Raw genomic sequence first — 20,829 nt, 5'->3', positions numbered from 1 at the left:
ATACAGCTGAAAGACTTTAAATGTCTTTTCCATAGTCAGCTGTTTGGTTTCAGAAACATAATGTCAACTGAAGTTTCTCCTGACTCCTGAGCCCCCTTTCAATGTACTATATCTCAGCTCAAAGACAAATGCAAGTGTCTCAATTCATCATCATTACAAATATTCATCACTTAATGTTTATACTCCCAAATTACAAAGTTTTTAGCCTTATATATGGGACCTATTTTCTGAATCAAATTGTTGAGTAGATCTAAAAAATCTACTTTTGATTTCTTTTATGACAATTAATAATGATAAAAAAAAGCCTCCCAGAATTTTGCTTTCCCTGTAGATATTCCAAAGCATCCATTAACTCCCCCTTCCCTTATTTATGGAGAAATTTTCTAGTACATGCATGAGGAAGTAGGTAATAGAGAAGAAGGAATGATTTCATTCTGGACTATTTACGCTTTCCATGTGACTCACTACAATTTTCTTGGGTCCCCTTTCTCCAGGGTTAATAGGCCACTGGATATTTTGATCATTTGTTTTGACAGTTCAGGAACTTTTTAAGTTCATATAAGAAGTTAAACGTAGTGTGATTCTGATTTCTATGCTTGAGGATTAAGGAAAAAACAAAAACAAAAACGGAAAAATATAATTAAATTCGTTCTTAATTCATATTACTATTTGGTAGAAAATTCCTAGGTTTTCTTTCTGTCTGTCTGTCTGTCTCTTTCTCTCTCTCTCTCCTGTATTCTGTATTCAAATCAATACTATGTATTGGTTTCAAGGCAGAAGAGCAGTTAAGAGCTAGGCAACTGAGGTTAAGGGACTTGCCCAGGGTTACACAATTAGAAATTGTCTGAGGCCAGATTGGAATCCAGGATCTCCTGTCTCTGGGCCTGGCTCAAAATCCACTGAACTACCTAGCAGTTCCTCAGGCTTGCTTGCAAGGCATTGATGTAATTATGGAGCTTGGTATCAGAACTATGGAACCAGTGCATTCAAATGGAAACAAAACAAAACAAGCTTTGCTATCCTAAGTTGTATCAACACAGCCTGAAAAAGTTAAATAATTTTCTCCTATTTAAAGAGTAAGATCAAGTTCTTTAGGTCAGATTCTTATTTTATGGAGAACGATATATTATAACTTTTTGTGTACTGCTCTTTTGTCATTTTTCTTTCTATTGTTGATAGTCAAAGTTTGTGGTGCATAAACTCTCTACCTTTCAATGCAGACTATACATGTAGCAATGTGTGTTATACACTAAAGGCTTCATCCTCAATAGCAATGATTAAATATAAGGTAAATGTGCTTTACCTGAACCAATTCAGGCAAAACATCTACTCTTTATTGCTGTAAGATGCTACTGGCCTGAAGAACTATGCAGAAGTTTCTTACAATTCCCTTGAAAATACTGTGTGGCTGAGGATTAGGTCCATAAAAGGATAAAAAGATCTGGTTTTTTCTACAGCCACCGATAAATATCTTCTTTTAGTTCCAGTGACCTGTAGTGCCCTACAAATTGGAATTATTTCTCAGAGTTGCTAGGAGATTCTAAGCAATTTGGCCACTCACAGAAGCAGTGACCATCACTCAATTGGAACTCTAAAGTTTAGATTTAATCCCTATTTGTTTACTCCTTCATGCTATGACATAGAAAAGTCACTTTACTTCTCCATACCAATATTTTTTCATCTGTAAAATGGGAGGATTGAAATGAATAATTTTGAGCTCTAACAGTTTATGAATCTGTGATTCTATGCTCAACTGAGAGAGAGAGAGAGAGAGAGAGAGAGAGAGAGAGAGAGAGAGAGAGAGAGAGAGAGGGAGTGCAGCAGCAGTATAATCACCAAAGGTATGGCAGAAAGAGAATTGAAGTGTGAAGTGTTAGGGGAAAGCGCTGCTATGTAAGTATCAAAGCAGTTTTTGGGGCTTTGTAGAAGTCATTGCCATAATTTTGTCCTCTGTGACACAAACAGAGAATAGTTCTCTTAGGAAATGTCTAATTATTAGTCCAGTTTTTTCCCTCACATCTAAAGGGGATGGGGGAGAAAAGCACCTTGAGCCATTCTTTATTTAAAAACAGAAGGATACTTAAATGAATGACTACACAACTTAGATCAAGATTATCCCTCCACATTTCACTCACCTGTTCTTGCTGCTGCTTGGCCAGTTCCATTTGCTGGCGCTGTTTCTCAATTTGGGATGCAGCCANTATATATATATATATATATATAGAGAGAGAGAGAGAGAGAGAGAGAGAGAGAGACATTCCCAACTCAATTTTAGAAGATTTTTCTTCTCATAGAAAACAAACAAATCATATTTGTCATTTTAAAAAATACCTTGCCTTCCCATGAAAAACTGGTTGATTTATCAAAACAATTAAGTTCTATTATCAGTAAAATTCACTTTCCAGGATGTTCTGCCTCATCATGCAATCTAGAAGGTACATGTTTTAACTGAATTTCCACTGTGAACAGCTAAATCCCTATAAATACTGCAAAATGGACATATATAGTTGATTTCATACTATTTGAGATTATAATCATATAAGTTGATCCAAACCCAACAGAAATGTGTAGCATAAAAGCAACTAATGCAGCCACTTCAGAGGACTGATTGTTTGCTTTAATCAGTACCTAACAAATATATATTGGGGGTTTGGGGAGTTCAGAAAAGTATGACACTACTCCTTTCCCTGAAGGAGATTATAATTAGGTCAGGCAAATGAGGCATAAGACTGAAAAGTTAAATAATTATAGAAGATCAAAACTTCAGTTTGAGGTATAATCCTAAAAATAATATTCTCCTTTATAAGACTATCTCTTTGAAGAAGTAAAACTGAAGTCTTTCAAAGGAGAGGTAGCTAAATCTTGGGCCTTTTAGGCAGAAGTCAGCTTAATGCTTTCTCTAGAAATATATTTTTTTTTAATTTGATAAAACAAATGCTCTCCATAGTTGGAGATAGGACCATTTGAGGAAAAAAATTAATAGAATTTGATTAATATATGTAAATATATTTAACAAATTTTAGTTATATAAGTAGATAATTTTGACCAATACATTAAAATATTTTTTGGTTATACAGGAAATGTGAGAATTTCATTGACAGAGAAACAGTATCACATTTAAAGGTTCTATTAAACATCACCAGATAGACAAGACCCCTATGGTAAAGTACTAGCAGTAGGAGAGAAAATACTTTTTAATTATAATTTTCACTTTAAATGTAAGACACTAAGCACTATTTTAATAATGCATTTGCCACCTGTACATGTAATTAGATAGAAGAGCCTGTTACAATCCAGTCACCCTTCCCCACCCCACTTCATTCCTTCTTGTCTATTTATGCTGAAAAAGCATGTGGCTTTCTCAGGATCTACAGCTATAGTTAGTGACTTCTAACTTTACTTGTCCATTTGGACCTGGAATAAAATCACCAATTTATTTTTAAAAAACCAGTAAATGAACACTAAGAAAAGACCTCTGTGTGATTATAAACATAGAGTATATATATATATATTTCAGATAAGTATTAAGTGCCTACTAAGGGTCAGACAATATCATAGGTACTCAATAAATATTATACTCAATAAAAACTCAATAAAGGTGTTTACTGGTTATACAAGTCAGGGAGTAAAATTACTACTACTTGTATTCCTAGCAAGGTAAAACTGATCCAATTATATGATAAAGTATATTGATAGTTTTTTTAGATCCATTTCACTATTAATATTGGTTACTAAATTACTCTATGAGGAAAATTTAGGAAAAATGAATGAAATTTTGTAGTTTACAGTTATACCAGCAATTTCAATAAATGTATATTATTAAGCAAAACACTAGCTTAAAAACTATTGGCTAAAAATTATTATGTTCACCAAACACAGTAGCAACATTCTTTATTAATATATATTTAGGTATACAGGATTTATCGTGATTTAAAAACCTATGAAATACCATTCATTAGAAAATAATGTGTACAATGTATCCTTAATATGTAAAAGATATTAGGAAAAACTTAGCAATCTTGTGATAAGCCCTCCATATTTAAAGCTAAAAATTCAATCATTGTGCTACAACACAGAAATAAAAGTTAAAAAATAACAACAGATTTTCCACAGTACCCTAGAGCAGTAGTCTTCAAGATTTTTTAATTTCATACTCTCTTCAGTTAAAAATGAACTAAGAAATCCCTTCCTCATATATGTAATTTTACTTACTTATTAGTTATATACAAACATATAATACTATACTAATAATCATATTCATTTAAAATATGCAAAATAGAAAAAGAAAAGGATGAAGTAAAGATGAAAAATATTTAGAAAATAATTCATTAACATGTTAAAACCTTTTTTCTTCTCATGAAATATTAATAATGACATTTTATTAAGAGTAACATGATTGAATATGTTTCATTATTTTTTAATACTCTTGATTCAAAACTTTGTGATATAGCAATTCAAAGTTGTAAGTTTAATTTATTTTGATGCTTAGTTTTAATGGATATCATAGCTGAGAAAGTTAATTGATGAAGGTGTGTTGATTCAAATGTAAGATGGACATCGTTGGATATGCTTATGAAATTGTTACATTAATTTTTCATTCCTATTCGTAAATTAGGCATGTTATTGAAATTCAGTTGGAAATTTCTATTTTCCTTAGTATAAATAAATTGTTCTTACACATAATGAAGGGAATTTCATTTTTATACTTTTACAAATTGGGTTCAAGAGACACTGGCAATAGTTGGAAGATTTTAAAATAAGCTGATGAAAAGTAACATATTAATTAGAAATTCATATGTATATGTATATATTATATATATAATCTATTCATAAGCCTCCTCAGTAAGAAACTAAAATAAACCTAGTGTTTTGTATCTAACATTTAAAGCTAAAAATGTTATATGAGTACCACTATTGTTTAAAGATTAGAGATGGGGTCTTGTCTTTTTGCTTCAAATAAGGCTTATATTCATTCCTTTCTTTCCATAAAACACAAGTTTTATTAATGTATTTTGTATTTAAACCATTTGTATATAGTTACTCTGGGGTGCTGAGACAAATTTGTATTCTTTAATATTTCAATTCAATATCAGAGTTTGGATTTATCAAGTTCTGAGAAAAAGAATATTAAAATATCCCCTTTTTATTGTATTAATGCACTTTGATAATCCATCTTGATTTTCTTTCTTTTTTTTTTTAACCCTTAACTTCTGTCTTAGAATTACTACCATGTATTGGTTCCAAGGCAGAAGAGCAGTAAGGACTAGGCAATGGGGGTTAAATGACTTGCCCAGGGTCCTACAGCTAGGAAAGTGTTTGAGGCCAGATTTTAACCTAGGACTTCCCATCTCTGGGCTTGACTCTCAATCCACTGAGCCATCCAGCTCCCCCCACAAGTGATATTTTGGACCACAATCTTTTCTTAACTGGGAGAATGCTAGGAAACTATAATTATTTCGGTACAATGTTTAATGTTTCTGTTATTTAAGTCTGGGGTGTGTGTGTGTGTGTGTGTGTGTGTGTGTGTGTGTGTGTGTGTGTGTGTGTGTATGTCTTACCTGAATTATCTTACTAGGTTATAAGACCCATGAAGGTAGAAACTCTTAGTTAAATAAATTTTGTGTCTTTTATTGCACGCTTACTATAGGGTTCTGTATATAGGAAGTTAATAATATTATATTGTAGTATAAGATGGAATCTTTAAGATTAAAGTAATCTAAAAAGACAGAATTTATCATGTTAAAGTAAATTGTAATTCAATAATTTCTATATAATCAATTCTTCTTTCCCACCTTAGATAAATTTTCTTTTGTCCTGATATTATTTAGAATATCAATGTAACATTTTGAAATGCTTTTTTTCTCCTAAATTTTTTGTCTAGAGTTGGAATTGCTTTTAAGAAAGATTCCACTCATAAAACCTGGGAAGAATATGCAGTAATTCCTTTACGGACCTCTGGCCATTGGATTGAAAGTATTTTGCATTGAGCCAAATTTAAATTTTTTTCTCAATTTATCTTCAGTATTTATTTTTGATGGTACTTTGGATGTTTTGATTTTACTTGAATTTCATTAGTGCAGAAAAATTTTTTCTATCTCCTCAATGCCCATGAATTGCTACTCAATATAGGAAAAGCATAGCAGTTCTCCATCAATTTATTATGCAATATAAATAAGAGTAACATGTGTGACTATATCTTAGGTGTCATAAAATGTTACTACAAACATTTTACCATTTAATAAAGTTTATAATTGAAAGAAATTCTACAAAAAGGTCATTATTTACATTAAGGACGGTTATCAAAGACTAGTAATTATGACATGATTTTAACTTTTCTGTGTGCTTTACTAATAAAACAAATCTAGGATATTAATTTTAAAAATTAAATATACTTTATTTTGATAGGTTCAAACATATAATTAATAACACAACACAATTTATAATGGACATTTTTGGTGCAAAATAGGGCATTTGAAAGGTCATTTTTATTAATCAATATTATCAATTATATAAATGTCCTTATTTGCCTACAACATGAAAAAAGCTGTCATTTATCTTAACATTATTTTTGACTATATTCATCTCAAAATCGTAAACCAAAGGGAAAAATCTGTTTAGGAAGACATAGTATTTATTTAACTTATGAACCATAGAGAGATTTCTTTCTAAAGTATTTCAGAATGGCTTAAAAGCAGCTGATAGGCATTTTCAAGCTATGGCCTGAAACTATTCTCTAAGTACTAGACATCCTTAGTATGCAGGACAAGCAAGAGTAGCCTTAATATCTGATTCCCCTTCTTTAAACCAGGTATAGTATCACACTGATGTAAGGAAACTGGCACTCTCCAATTGACCACAGAACAATAATTATTACTATACTAATTCTCTGTTGCCCTAGCAGATGTCAAAGTAACTATTAAAAGCTTAAATTTTATGTGCTAGTTTCCTTTCAGTGTCAATGAAACATTTTAGTGGTAAAACTACTAGAAGACAATAACAGAGAAGATAATTAGCACATTTAAATGAATATTTAATAGCTTATTATAGTAAAAGGACTATTGAACTTGGAGTAAAAAAGAAATCTAGGTTCAAATCCCAGCTCTAACACTTATTACCTGTCCTATGTATTATTTTCTAATGTCTTTAGTGTCTGTGGAGTTTTAATTGAGATATGCATGTTAAGATCTTGATAAACATTAAACCTATATAAATTATTGTAGTAATAATAATTATTATTATTTAAGAATGACTACATGGTTTCTGTTTGCTTTAACTATAGATTTAAAAATATATATGTATAATATTTATATTACATATACATTATGTTAACACATAAAGTTGCTATGGTTCAAAGAATTTAAGTGACTCACCCGTGGTAATAATACATATAGACTGTGACAGAAGTAGCATTTAAAGTTCGCTCTTCATAACTTTGGATCTAGCACTTCTTTCCCTTATGTCACACTGCTTTGATAGCAAAATGTTTGATTATAATATTTTATTTTGAGGAATTATTAGAGAATCTAAGGGTTAAAAAGGGCTTAGACACTATAATCCAAACTTCATTGAAAATTATTCCTTTCTACAACTATCAACAAGGAATCACCAATCTTTGTAAAATAGTTGAATCTCATTATTTTGCTGATTTCATTCCTGATACTTCAAAAAACTAAGACCTCAGTTTTATTACCCTAAATTTACAGATCACAAACAACCGTGATTATTATGTGTAATCCCAATCATTGTTCACATTTACTTGTCTCAAATGGTCAATTATCAATGAACTTTCATAGTCAATTTTCTTCAAAATCCAAAAAGATGATTTACTTTAATTCATGCATTGAGTTTATGTAGCATATGTCTTTAATTAACAAGACAATAAGGCATATTATCACTGAATGATTTGTTTTATTAATCTATTATTCATACAAAATTGTTTAGTGTTGCTTTTGTGCATATTCTATTATACTATAAAATTTGTCTTCAGGGGAAAAAAAATTCTGTCCCTATGACAAATGTAGCTAATTTATTTTAACACTTAGTATAATACTTCTCCAAACCCAAGTAAGTTTTAGTTATATAAAATGTTAGTACACAAAGAGAATAGTAGAGTGCAGGTATCTTTTTAAGAATAAAAAGAATTCATCAAATACATATGGGAACTAATATAGACCATAAACTTCTGAGAAAATGGAAAATTAAGGCATACCTAGAAATTTCTGGGGAAGACTTCAATATTACATAACGTCAAAAAAGGAATTTTTTTGTACAACTTACCAAGCTAGTCATATTTGTAAACATGTTTAACATGCAGATGTTTAAATTATAAGTAAAAATCATACCAAATTAGAAAAACATGTATAATATTAACTGATAACATTATTTTGTTTTTCAGGGTTATTTTTTTTAAAGAATTGAACAAAAGAGCTAAAGTGCCTATATTTTTAAATAAGGATAAACAAATGGACACAGTCTGGCAGAGATTTTTTTGCAAAGCCTCATTAAAATCGATATGGTTTCAGAAAGCAAGATTCACCACAGACACAATTTGATGCTATACGATTATATGAGAAAATGAAATTATTACCTTAACCAAGTTCTAATTCTTGAATTACTTATATACATTAAATTCTATTCAACAACCATTCCTAAAGTGTTTGCTATTAGATTATTTTTGAAATGTTCTGCTAGCTCTGGGCATATGAATGTGACACACTAGGCGTTTTTTTCCTCCTGGGGCATATTGAGTTGCCATTTTAGTTGGCACATGGAAGCTTTGGCTATTGGGGAAGAGGGTCCCTCATGTTTGCTATGACTCATTGATGAGCTGAGTTCCCATGATGGATTGATGAGTCAAAATTTTATCAATATACAAAAGAGGCCAGTTAGCCATCACTCTTCTTTCTAGTTTTAAACTATCAGGACTTTATGAGCTTTTGAGAAGGTCAAATGAAGGGTATACTTACTTGTACCTAAAATCTGGGAACATGTGATTACCTAGACGAGGTGCCTAGAATGGGACTGCCTACCTTTTGTGTCTTTCCTTTGATACTGGTCCTAGAAAAGTCTAAAGTCCCAAGGCTTGCACTGAGGGACATGTCCCAACAGCTAAGAGAGTGAGGACTGGAGTGGTTATGGTTGCAATAGTAGTAGAAGCAATAGTAAGAAGAGACTGGTGGCTAGGAATGAGTTATCAAAAAAGAAAGACTTCATAAAAGAAGATGCCCCATTAACCTGTGACTGGACACTGTTTAGTAGAGGTGAAGACTGAACAGTAGTGCAAAACTATTTCATATTCTAATACGGCTTGAATACTAACCTCTCAATTGCTTTTGTGAATTGTAATGAGTTACTAGTTTTGTTTTAATCATTCTATAGGCATAATGCAGTTCTTTTGTGCTCCTCATTAACTTTTTTGAATAAGAATAAAGGATAGGTCCAATAAACATTTATATTTGCACATCGCACATTTTCTTGCTTCTTTCTTGTGTGTATATGAGGTGGCAGGGAAGGGTACAAGTATTAGATTGGAATTGTGAATGAATGTGAGAATTGGGTATCTACCCTACTTTTATGAAATTTGTTTTCCTCTGCAATGAAATCTATACAAGACTACAGATCTGGGTACAGAGCAAAGAAAAGCAAGAACCCCAAATCCCTGCAAGTCTCAGCAGCAGGCGCTAGATAAAGATGAAAACTGGCATTTTTTTATGCCTTCCAAGACATTTACAACCTATATAATTTTTCAGGGAGGGGTAGAATCACTACTTAAAAAATCAAATTAATACAGTATAAGGAATATGAAATGGGATAAGAGAATAGAAAAGATCTAGAAAAAAAGTGAGCAGGAAAGATTACTTTCATTGGGCATATCAAAGAAGGTTTCATGGAGGACATTGTACCTGAGTTAGCCTTCAAAAGAAGACTTTTAGTAGGTCGATGTGGAACAAGGGCATTCCTATTCCAATTCTCACATTCATTCAAAAATCCGTAAGATTTTTATTAAAGTTTTGAATTTTGAGATCTTAGGACAAGATTAGGAAAGAGCTATTAGTTTAATTTGGCTGGAATATTAAATGAATGAAGGAAAAAAGAACAAAATAAGTCTGGGCAGCTTGGTGGTGCAGTGCATAGCACACAGGGTATTGAGCTAGGAAAACTCACCTTCTGAGTTAAAATCTGATCTTGGATACTTAATAGCCTTGTGACTGTTGGCAAGCCATTTAACCCTATTCACCTCAGTTTCCTCATCTGTAAAAGTAGCTGGAGAAGGAAATGGCAAATCTCTCTAATAATTTTGCCAAGAAAACCCCAAAAGGCATCTTGAATGGTCACACATGACTGAACATCTGAAAAAAACCTGATAAATCTGTAAAGGTTGGAGCCTGAATATGGAGGGTTAAAATTCAAGAGTATAACTTAAAACTCTTGAACCATGATTTAGGTATACATAAACACTCTTTAAAAATGTAGGGGACATCTCCATGCTTTTGATGAAAATGCAATTAAATTTGGAAGTATTGAATAGAAAAAAACTAAATCACAAAATGATTGGCTGAATATCTTTAATACTGTAAAAATGCTAGCATATATAAATGAGATTCAATATGAAACTTTTATTTAAAAAATCTTTACTAGTAAAACTAAATAAAGTATGACTCCCAAGGAAAATATAGCAGGACAGAAATTTAAAAGTATCAACTCTACAAGAAGGCTTCATGGCTCAGTGGGAAGGGCTTTGATTCTCATGTCTCAGGATCTGCTATCAAATCTTGCCTCTAATAGATACCATCTATTTGAAGGAGAACAAGTCATTTAATCTCCATAAGCCTCAGTTTCCTTGGCTAGAAATGTTCCAGATGGTTTGGATCTTATGGCTTTTGAATGCCCCTTCTAGCTCTTAGTTTGCGATCCTATTAATTTTATAGTCTCATATTAAAAAACACAATGTCCGTGTGCATTTCTTTTATGTACCTCAAATTGTTCATTTGAGCCATTGTTCTTATCCATCTTGGTCAACACTGGCGTGTGAACTTCATTCCAAGCTATTACATAATCATCCAGCCTGAACCCCAACAACTTGCAATAAAATTAATTTGCCTCCCCACAATCTAAATACTATTGTACCCTCTTTCCTTTTTAGTCACCTATGAACAATGGACAGTAATTCCAACTGTCACAGGCAGTCAGTAGGAAAAATAATCTAGTCTTCTATCACAGTTTATTGCCAAACCTGATCCAAACACTTAATAACCATGCCCCTTCCCCACAACAGACCTACAGTTCCTTTAAAATGCATCAGAAAGCAGACGTTTGAATAACACTAGAGAACAATAACTAAACTTGTGCTCCAAATGTAAAGTGCCCCAAACCAAAAATTAAAGACACAGAAACTTCTTTTGTGACTGTATTCCAGTTTCCCATCCTCCCTCTGGGCAAGGCTGAAAGGGTTGCTGAGTTCTTTAGTGTTAGCTTATCGTTGCTGCTGTTTCTGCTTTTAAGTTTGACTTGTGAAGGAAAACGAGGGAGGGGTAAAAATGATTACCCTCCAACAGAATGAGATCACACAGACTTGGAACAGACAATCCTCTCAGCTCTGTATTCTTCATAGGATTTTTGACTCAGTCCAAAAGAGAATGGAATACCTTTGAAATTACTTTCTAAACTTCAGGAGCTAAAGGGTTGAAGACCAGCTGCTACTTAAAATTAAACATCAAAATGGAAATTCTCAATTCCTGAACTCAGACTTTACAATCTATTCTTTAAGGTCGTATTTGTTCAAATACATTTCTTCGAATATGATATAATTTATTATTTTTTCCATTCGTGGTTACTTATGTGCCATGTCTATATAACACTGAATGTTTTTCTGAAATTGAAATATTCAGTCATTTATTGAGATATTTTCAAGCATCCATAGGTTAGCATCATGTAGACCCAACATATAAAAAATTGACTTCTTAATTTTCTGTCTTTCATTAGAATGTTCTAAAATAGAATAACTTCTACAAAAATGAAATATATCACTTCTAGATAAGATAATTTCTCTCTCTACATATATAATATACATACATAATGTTGCTAAATGATTACCTATTTTTACTTCAGTTCAATTGAAGAAGCATTTATTACTTTCATACAATGTGTGAATTATTGTGCCAAGTCGGTAGAGATCTTATTTAGGAGAAATCATAATTTTGTATCAGACATAAATAAATACATTTTTCTCTCCCTTCCCATTATACTGATAGAAACTGGACATAACATTTTCAACTGATTACTTCTGTCTTAGGACTTGGTAAAAGTTCATTATTATATTGCCTATCTTTTGTCTATTAGTTTCCTCTAATTACTGATACAAGTAAGAACCAAGCCCAAAAGGTTGCCCTTGTGTATGCAATTTGCAACAATGTAGATCTAAAACATTTTATTCTTTATGTAATAATCATTAATTCTTATTTTAAATGCAAATTATGAAATAAGTATTTTCCACTTATAGACTATGAAAGTAATCTTATAAATCACTTAAAAAGTAGTAAAAGCAAAAGCCTAAAATGTGAAGGCATGTATTCATAGTTAAGTATCTTTATATTTATGGAGTGATCTATATTTATGTTTAGGTATAATATACACAAAGAAAAAGAATAAGAGATGATCTTGTTGACTCTTTCAAGCTTGAAATGGAAACTACCATAGAAAAAGAATGCACAAGATTACAGAAAATAATAATGATACAGAAGAAAAAAAGTAGAAGCTGCTCAGCACCATTAAAAATGCAAATTACATCTTCATTTTGGCACATTTTGGATCAAGATGATCACAGAGATTTTACCTTTTATTTCTCCAAAGTTCCCTGATCCCATAGCAAGAAGCTTGTCTTTCCAGTCCTTTGATAGGAGCTTTTCAATACTGGGGGTTTCTGTGTGAAAGGGGGGAAAAAGTAAGAAAATCAACATGACTGTTTTTACAATAGAGCTCATTAAAAATCTATCCGCTAAAAATAAGGCCATCCCTATCCAGGGCCCCAGTTCATAATGACTTCATCAACAAACTGATAAGAGGGGAGGAAAAAAAGAATGCATTTTGTCACCTGCTGTTTCAAAATCATTAGCTTTTTCCTCTTGCGGAACAAAGCCATACTAATTCTGTATGACAATAGGTACATATAAACCTGCAGTTCATTGTTTTCCAATTTAGTGAACAAGTTCCTGCTTGTCAGTTTCAGGGTGTTAGTCTGCAGTCAAAAAATAATTATGTTGATAAAATGCACAGTAAAAAAAAAAAGGCAAAAGAATTAGCTCTTAAATCTGCTACATGTAATTATATCCCTCTGTGTGTTTACAATTCCATCCACTTTATAATGTGTGCTTAAACATCGGGATGTTGGTAAGCACACTGAGGAAAGATTTGCCAGTAATACGAATATTGTAAGTAATTTCCTTAAGTTAGAGTGAAAAAAAAAAAAGCTTTTAAAAATTGTAAAATCCAGGGAGAAAGTATTTCCTAGAATGGAAACCTATTATTTTGCTCATTTCAGATTTACATCACTCCCTTAAAAATGTTGGCAAAAGTATTTAGAGGAAATGCACATTTTAGACCTCAAGATTGTGGATTGGTCTGATATTTGTATCGCAGAAACACTTGCATTGTAACCTCTTCTTTTGTGTTCAATCGTAATGTATAAGTAAATATAAATGCTAATAAAATTCAGAAAAAACATTAAACTCAATTCCAAACAATGTAATTGTATATTCTTGTCAGCATTTAGATGGGTACACAATTACAATGGCTTTCAATACCACGATTAGCACTGCATTCAGTTAGAAAATGGAGTGTACTAAAAGATAAGTGTCCCAGTATGCTCCATCTAAATAACAATACTCACACTTATTATCTGGATCTAAGACATCCACTGCTATTCTCCACATTTGTGTTTATGTGTATTTGTATTTGTTCAGGCATTTGTTTACCCCCTACTAGGAGCATAAAGGGAGTACATGTTAACTTATCAAAGGGACCGTCTGGCCTAGAGACCATGTGATTATTAGAAACTGGTTAATTTTCCCCACAGTAAAATGCATTTTAAGGAATCTTCATTATCTCATTTGGTTAACGTTCCTACTTTTTCGGACCCCCAAGTTAAAGCTAGCAACAATCAGTGTCCCAAAGTCTGTAAGGAGTTTTCAACAAAACTGCACTGAGATTTTTTTCTTCATGGAAAAGTAACAGTACTACATAAACATTCCTATCTTTAATTTCAAAGGGTTCATAGAAAACGAGAAAGTGGAGAGTCAGACATGCTATTGGATTTCAGACTCCATATGTATGAAAGTATGAAATGCAAACAAACTGTGAGTGCACATATCTATATACACACCCTTATGTACATTCTTCTGTTTCTATGTGCACAATGACCTTTACAATAAAAAAAAAAAAATCAAAACTGCTCTTTTCCCCCCTATATGTTCAAGTCTTTACTGTTACATTCAAATTTCGCTCCTTTCTTCAAAAAAACAAACAAACGAACAAACAAAAAACCCATTAATTCCTAGTCTTTAAAATGATAGCGGTGATTTCATAATAATGAATTAGATACAAATATTGTTCATTGTATCAAGACTACAATTCATGATCTTCAAGCACCTTACTTTAAATACTTTTTGTAAATACTCTCAAAGTTTGTACTTTCCCAGTAAACACTTTTTTGAAGGAAGTCATTTTTAAAACCTATCTGGGTAGGTCAAACAAACATCACCATTTCTTTCTTTCTTTCTTTCTTTCTTTTTTCCTAGCACTCTTCAAAAATTTCGAGGTACATGTATACAGGGTGCTGCCAATGTGGTATTTGCAATAGAGCAACTGTCAGTCATTAAAAGCTAACAAACCTTTGCAAAGCAGGAACGAAGCAATAGAAATCCATTGTGAACTAACAATAGGCTACAGAACCTCCAGGCACCAAAAGCAGACCATTTTACTTTTAAGGCTATTGTCTGCAAAGTCCATGACAAAGTTTTTCCCCTGCAGCTAGACAAAATATTCACTGTAGTGTGCTCATAAAGAAACAGAAGTCTTCTGTCTAAATTGCAGAGTTAAAGGAACAGTAGCCTGATTTCTGAAACCTGCAGAACACTCCAGGTCTCTCTTTATTAACTATTATAAAGATATAAGACTTCGTTGTAAAACAACTTTATCCAAGTAGGCTGTTTTTTAAAGCCTTGAATGAATAGCTCCTTTAAAATGATACATTTCAAAGATACTTGGACATGATATATGAGAAATTATAGTTTACAAAACCTATGGATCAATGATGAAGACATTATTTTCAAATGGCATGAGTTAGTTGGAAATATATAATGATGGTTAGGACTAGAGAAAGGTTACCCTCATCAACATTAGGATTTATCAAGCCTTAACCATTTGCAATCTTTTTTCCCTGCATTGTGTCATTGAGTTCTCATAATAATCCTGTTAGGTATAAGAGCCTGGTCCTGACAAGAGTTCAGGTTTTGGATAAAAGGAGCTTTTTTCAAATTCCTATTCAGCTACTTATGACTAGTATGATTTAGGGAATCAACTAACCTTTCTTTTATGGCTTTCCCATGCCTAGTGCCTAACACAGTGTCAGATCCATAGTAGGCACTCATTAAATGCTAATTGAATTGAAAAGAATTTTATGGATAGGAACTGAATAAAATTGAATTCTAGCTCTTAGTTTCCTTAGCTATAATACAAGAGAATTGGGTTAGATGATCTTTAAAGTTCCTCTCAGTCTAAAATTTATTATCCCAAATTTATTAGTGGAAAAATTGAAGCTCAGGGATTATGCAATTTTTACCTTTTTATCAAGCTAATATATATTGAGAGTGGCCTTTAAAACTAAGTGGTTGCATCAACACTCTTATCTTCTCTCTCCTAGCTTTTGTACTCCCTTTACATGTCCATCTCTTAGACTCCTTTGTTGTTCTGTTGTTTCAATTGTGAATTCCTGACCCCATTCTGAGTTTCCTTTGGCAAAGTTACCAGATTGGCATGTCATTTCCTTCTCCAGTTCATTTTATAGATAAGGAAACTGAGGCAAATAGGGTTAACTGACTTGCCCAGGTTCATACAGCTAGCAATTGTCTGAAACCAAATGTGAACTCCTGTGCCTGACTTCTGGACCTGCCCTCTATTTACTGCTCCATCTACCTGCCCTTTTAAAATCTGTAGTTTTCTTTAAATGTACAAGCCTCTCCCTTTAAAGGAATCTCTTCCTGATTCCCTCAGTTCCAGCTGTTATCCATTAGTCCTCAATTGTCTTATATCAATGCATTAATTATGTATATGTGGGCTTCTCCCTCCCATAAAACACAAGTTCTGTTTACCTCCCATAATGCCTCACACAAGGGAGATAAAATAAACAACCAAAAAATCAAAGAGACACCTCATTGATTGATAGGATTTAACCACTCCATTAAGATTCTTCTCAGAATAAAATAAACCAAATTTTAGTACACCTTCTACATGTAAAAGGAATCCACAGAGGTAGATTGGGGCCATGGAGAGAGTGTTAGGTTTTAAATCAGTTCTTTGTCTGAGATTGGGTTCTATTTTCCGTGGAAATCCCAATCTCAGTGAACTTTAGTTTGCTTCTTTGTAAAATGAAAGAGATGAACCAGATGATTTTATAAATACATGATATTTTATTAGAAAGTGGAATGTGAGGCAAGATGGTAGTAGAATTTGTTTTCCAAATGATTCTTAACAAGCCCTCCAAAGGAAATCAGTATCAGCTTTGTATAAATTCTTTCTGAATTCATATGATGAGACATAAATACTACAAAAGCTAAGAGCATTATGGAATAATATCTAAGAACTGAAACATTTAATTTTCCAACTCATCTCCAAGTCTACATACCTCAAAACTAATGTTTCAGTCTAGCTAAAGTGACCTATACCTCCAAGAAGTAATTTTCTCTTAGCCACTCATATCCTACAATAGGCTGAAAGCATTAATTCTTCTCAGTCTTAAAAAAGGATGCAACTTATGGGAATGAAAGGAGAGGTGTGTGTAGTAAGAGGTAAGGGGAGTGGCACAGAAGAAGAGCAATACAGATATCCAGAGGAGATAGTGCTGCTAAGACCAAAGGAAAATGCACAGAAAAAGTATCTAGGATTAGTTCTTTTCCCACAAGGACTTGTCAGGACCTCCAATTCCTCAGGTTAAGGATGTTCACTCTCACAGATCTGTGCAAGAAGAGAAGTACCTACATTAATAATGTAAGGGGCCAAAGAATGAGGAGTCAGAAACAAGTTATTCAGACCATAAGAAAAAGTTTAAAAGGCAAAAGAGTCATAAAGGCAGAAAACAAAAAATGAGTAAAAACTCACAAAAGGCCATAACGTATTGAGTACATATTATATGCAGTATATACTATGAGTAAAGCTAAGATAAAAAGTTTCAGTGATAAAAGAGAGAATTCTGGGGATCCCACAGATATCAGGGAACAATAGTAAGACATTTCAGTTTTTTTTTTCAAGAGAAAAAAATTCTTGAAAGAAATCATCAGCATGGGTACTCTATCAGAAATCAAAAAGTTCAAATCAAGAAATAACCAAGACAGTAAATTTTAGATAACTTAGAACACAGTAAAAAAATCTCTTCAAAGAAATAGATATTTAAATAAAAAGAATGATAAATTTAAAACTCAAAATTATGTAAGTAGGAAAAAAATTGGTAGAAAAGGAGTAAAAGGTAACTTTGAAAGGATATATGAATTTTTTATAAGCTGAAACATACTGAAATTTATACTGAAATGTATACTGAAAACTAATACTGAAGGCAGAGGTAATTTGAGGTTATTAAATTAATAAAATAAGGTAAGTCTAAGAACTTCAATATCATTATACAGAAAAAAAAATACCAGAACATTACCTAGAATCTTAGAAAACAAATAATAAAGTTCTGACTGACTGCATCCAGAAATCACTACCTGGAAAACTCTCACCCTTGAAATTCCATAACATTTAGTGGGTTAATCTTCAGAACCTGAATCTGAATATATATACATGTACATTCATACATACATATATGTATATGTGAAGAACGCATTCATGAGACAGTCCTTGAAGTATGAAGAAATGCTAATTTGAATAAGGTATGATAAACTCATTATTGAAGGAATCAGAGAAAATAATAGAATAGGATATTTCAAAAAGTTGAGTTCAGACTCCATATTAAGAGACCATATCCTGGAAATATGATATCCATCACTAATAACGTCCTTTAATAAAAGAGATATATTTGAGACATTCTTGGATAAGCAACAAAAAATTACACCAGAAAGAAGTGAACAAGTGTTCAAACTGTAATCACTTCAAAGAAAAAATACACAATAGGTAAATTAGCATAATTTGCATGAAAGGACTATATAATAAAATCAATTCTCTCATCTTTCTGTTAAAAAAAGAAATTGTGCCTAAAGGTAAATGAATGAATAAGGAGGTGCAATGACTGGACAAAAAGCATTTCAGTACTAAAAGGAATATTAAAGTGTCAGGAGAAAGCAAGGCATAACAATCAAATCTTATGTGAACCCAAGTCCATGATTCCTTTCAATAAAAAATAATATTTTGTAAAAAAAAATCCACATGTTATTTCAACAGGGAGAATAGAGGAGAAGAGAAAATAGAATTGCTCTATCCCTACCAAGTCTAGATCCAAGAGAAAAGGTAAGTTTAAGTAGGAATTGCATGCATGATGATGGTAAGAAGAGTAGAAGAAATCTGAGATAGGGGAAATTGAAAGCAGGTCTCATTTCAGAAAATGAAATTAATCATTTTCATTAAAGACCATTCTCATATTGATGAAGTGTGTGGCATCTATCTTTAGAGAGAGATATTAAAGTTTTCTCAATAAATACTGGGGTAAATCAAGGTCATTACCTATCTCCTATTATTTCACATAATTCTACAAATACTATAGATATCAGTGACAAGGGAAAGAAACTACCAAAGATAAGTTAGAATTATCTCTATTTGCGAATGGCAAAATAGCTCATGTTGAAAATCCCAGAGAATCCCTAAAGATATAGGCATCTAATAGCCCTGTTAATTAATTAACAGATAAAATAAACTACTATAAAACTCAGCAATTCTTTATAGTAATAACACAAATGATAGAATAGGATATTCCATTTAAAATCAAATTTAAATTGCATAAAATACCTGGCACCAATCTATCAGGACCTTAAAGACATATAAATACAATTGTAAAACACATTTTTCAAAGAAAAATAGGAAGACAAAGTTGTTGTAGGAAATATTCACTATTTGTATTGTAGGATATTGTAGGAAATATTGTAGGAAATATTCATGAATGAGCTATCCTCAGATAATAAAAATGAAAATGTACCAAAATTCATTTATAGTTTTAGTGTTAAACCAAATTGATAAAGTATTACATTACAGATCTAGACAATACAACAAAATTTATTTGAAGTAACAATACAAGTATAACTTAAAAGTTTCAAAGTCAATTTGCAATACATAATTTTTTTGAGGGAACATGTCATTACCATATTATTCCCATTTTACAAATGAGGAAATAAGATTCATGTTTAGTTATGTGACTTGCTCAAAACTAATTTACCAAAAATCCTACTATATAATTCAACTATAACTATGCTCTTTCCACTAAAGATCATGCTGCATTTTCATGGATGTCATACTTGAGAAGTATTAGATTTTTAGAAAATTTACTATGTGCCTCTATCAAAGGACTAAGATAAAATTAGTTATTATTGACTGCTAATGTTTCTATCAAAATCTACCAATACATGAAGAGCTGCATGAAATGAGCTGAGAATAATGAATGCAATGGATGGTCATGTATCAATGACCAAAATTTTTCTGCAAACTGTAAAGATCTCAGTTGGAAATTCATGATTAGAGACTAGAAAGGCCAAATGGCAAAATCCCAATAGTAACAATGCATCTGTTCATTAATGTGGGCATATGAATAATATGAAATTTTAACAAAATTATAAGCCCTGTTGTAATGCTGATGGTGTAAAATGGAGTATAGTGGTCTAATAACCATCCTGTGTTCTGAAATGCTGTATGTTAGATTTTTTTTTTTTTTTTAAAGAAGAAAGAAAGAAGGAGCAAAAGAAGGAGGAGGAAGAACAGAAGGAAAAGTAGAAGTAATAGGAGGAGGTAGGAGGCACAGCAATAAGAGAAGTATTCAGGGAGGGTTTTACCTGTACATGTGAAGATATATTTATGTAGATATAAATATACATATGCATATATCACATACACACACAACTAAAGTTCTAAAACAATCATCATGTCATAGAGGTGACTCCAAGTTTTTGAAGTGAATGAAGCTCACAGACCAGAAACACTAGGTTATACAAGACTGGAAATCCTTTAAAATAGTGCTCTTCTTTCTTCTTTCTTCCCTTCTTCCTTCTCCCTATCATCTTCATGAACCTGCTTCCCAGAATTCACTTAGAGACATATCAATAGATGGCTGATTGGTGTTCATCAACAGAGGACTGTCTAAAAGGTGATGTTTACTATTATTGTTTTGGAAAAAGCAAATTACAGATACACAAAGCATTTGCAATATGCATTGGCAGAAACTGAGTCTATATCAAATAAATCATATTGTCTGAAATACATAGCAATTAGAGGTGCTCAGTCAGAAGCTTTTGGGACACTAGCTCTGGCCAAGTCTAGGGTTGTGGAGGGTGGTCTTGCGGTCATCCTCCCCTTTATGCAAATCAGTCTCCCTAGTGCCCTTAGTTAATTTATGGGAAAAGAGGCATCCCAGAACCCTCAGTA

General features: G+C 32.3%; 1 protein-coding gene across 1 annotated transcript in view; it reads right to left on the bottom strand.

Moving 5' to 3' along the window:
• The window catches only part of SOX5 (SRY-box transcription factor 5), a 482,736-nt gene that overhangs the window by 219,509 nt on the left and 242,398 nt on the right, over nt 1-20,829 (bottom strand). Inside the window, exons 4-5 of the mRNA XM_044679066.1 lie at nt 12,833-12,919; nt 2,136-2,203 (exon numbers count right to left, since the gene is read on the bottom strand). Coding sequence (XP_044535001.1) covers nt 2,136-2,203; nt 12,833-12,919 — 155 coding nt within the window. The remainder of the gene's footprint in view (nt 1-2,135; nt 2,204-12,832; nt 12,920-20,829) is intronic.

Source organism: Gracilinanus agilis, chromosome 5 (genome assembly GCF_016433145.1).
Source record: "Gracilinanus agilis isolate LMUSP501 chromosome 5, AgileGrace, whole genome shotgun sequence".
Classification (NCBI taxonomy): Eukaryota; Metazoa; Chordata; class Mammalia; order Didelphimorphia; family Didelphidae; genus Gracilinanus; species Gracilinanus agilis.
This window is presented reverse-complemented; position numbering and strand designations above follow the sequence as displayed.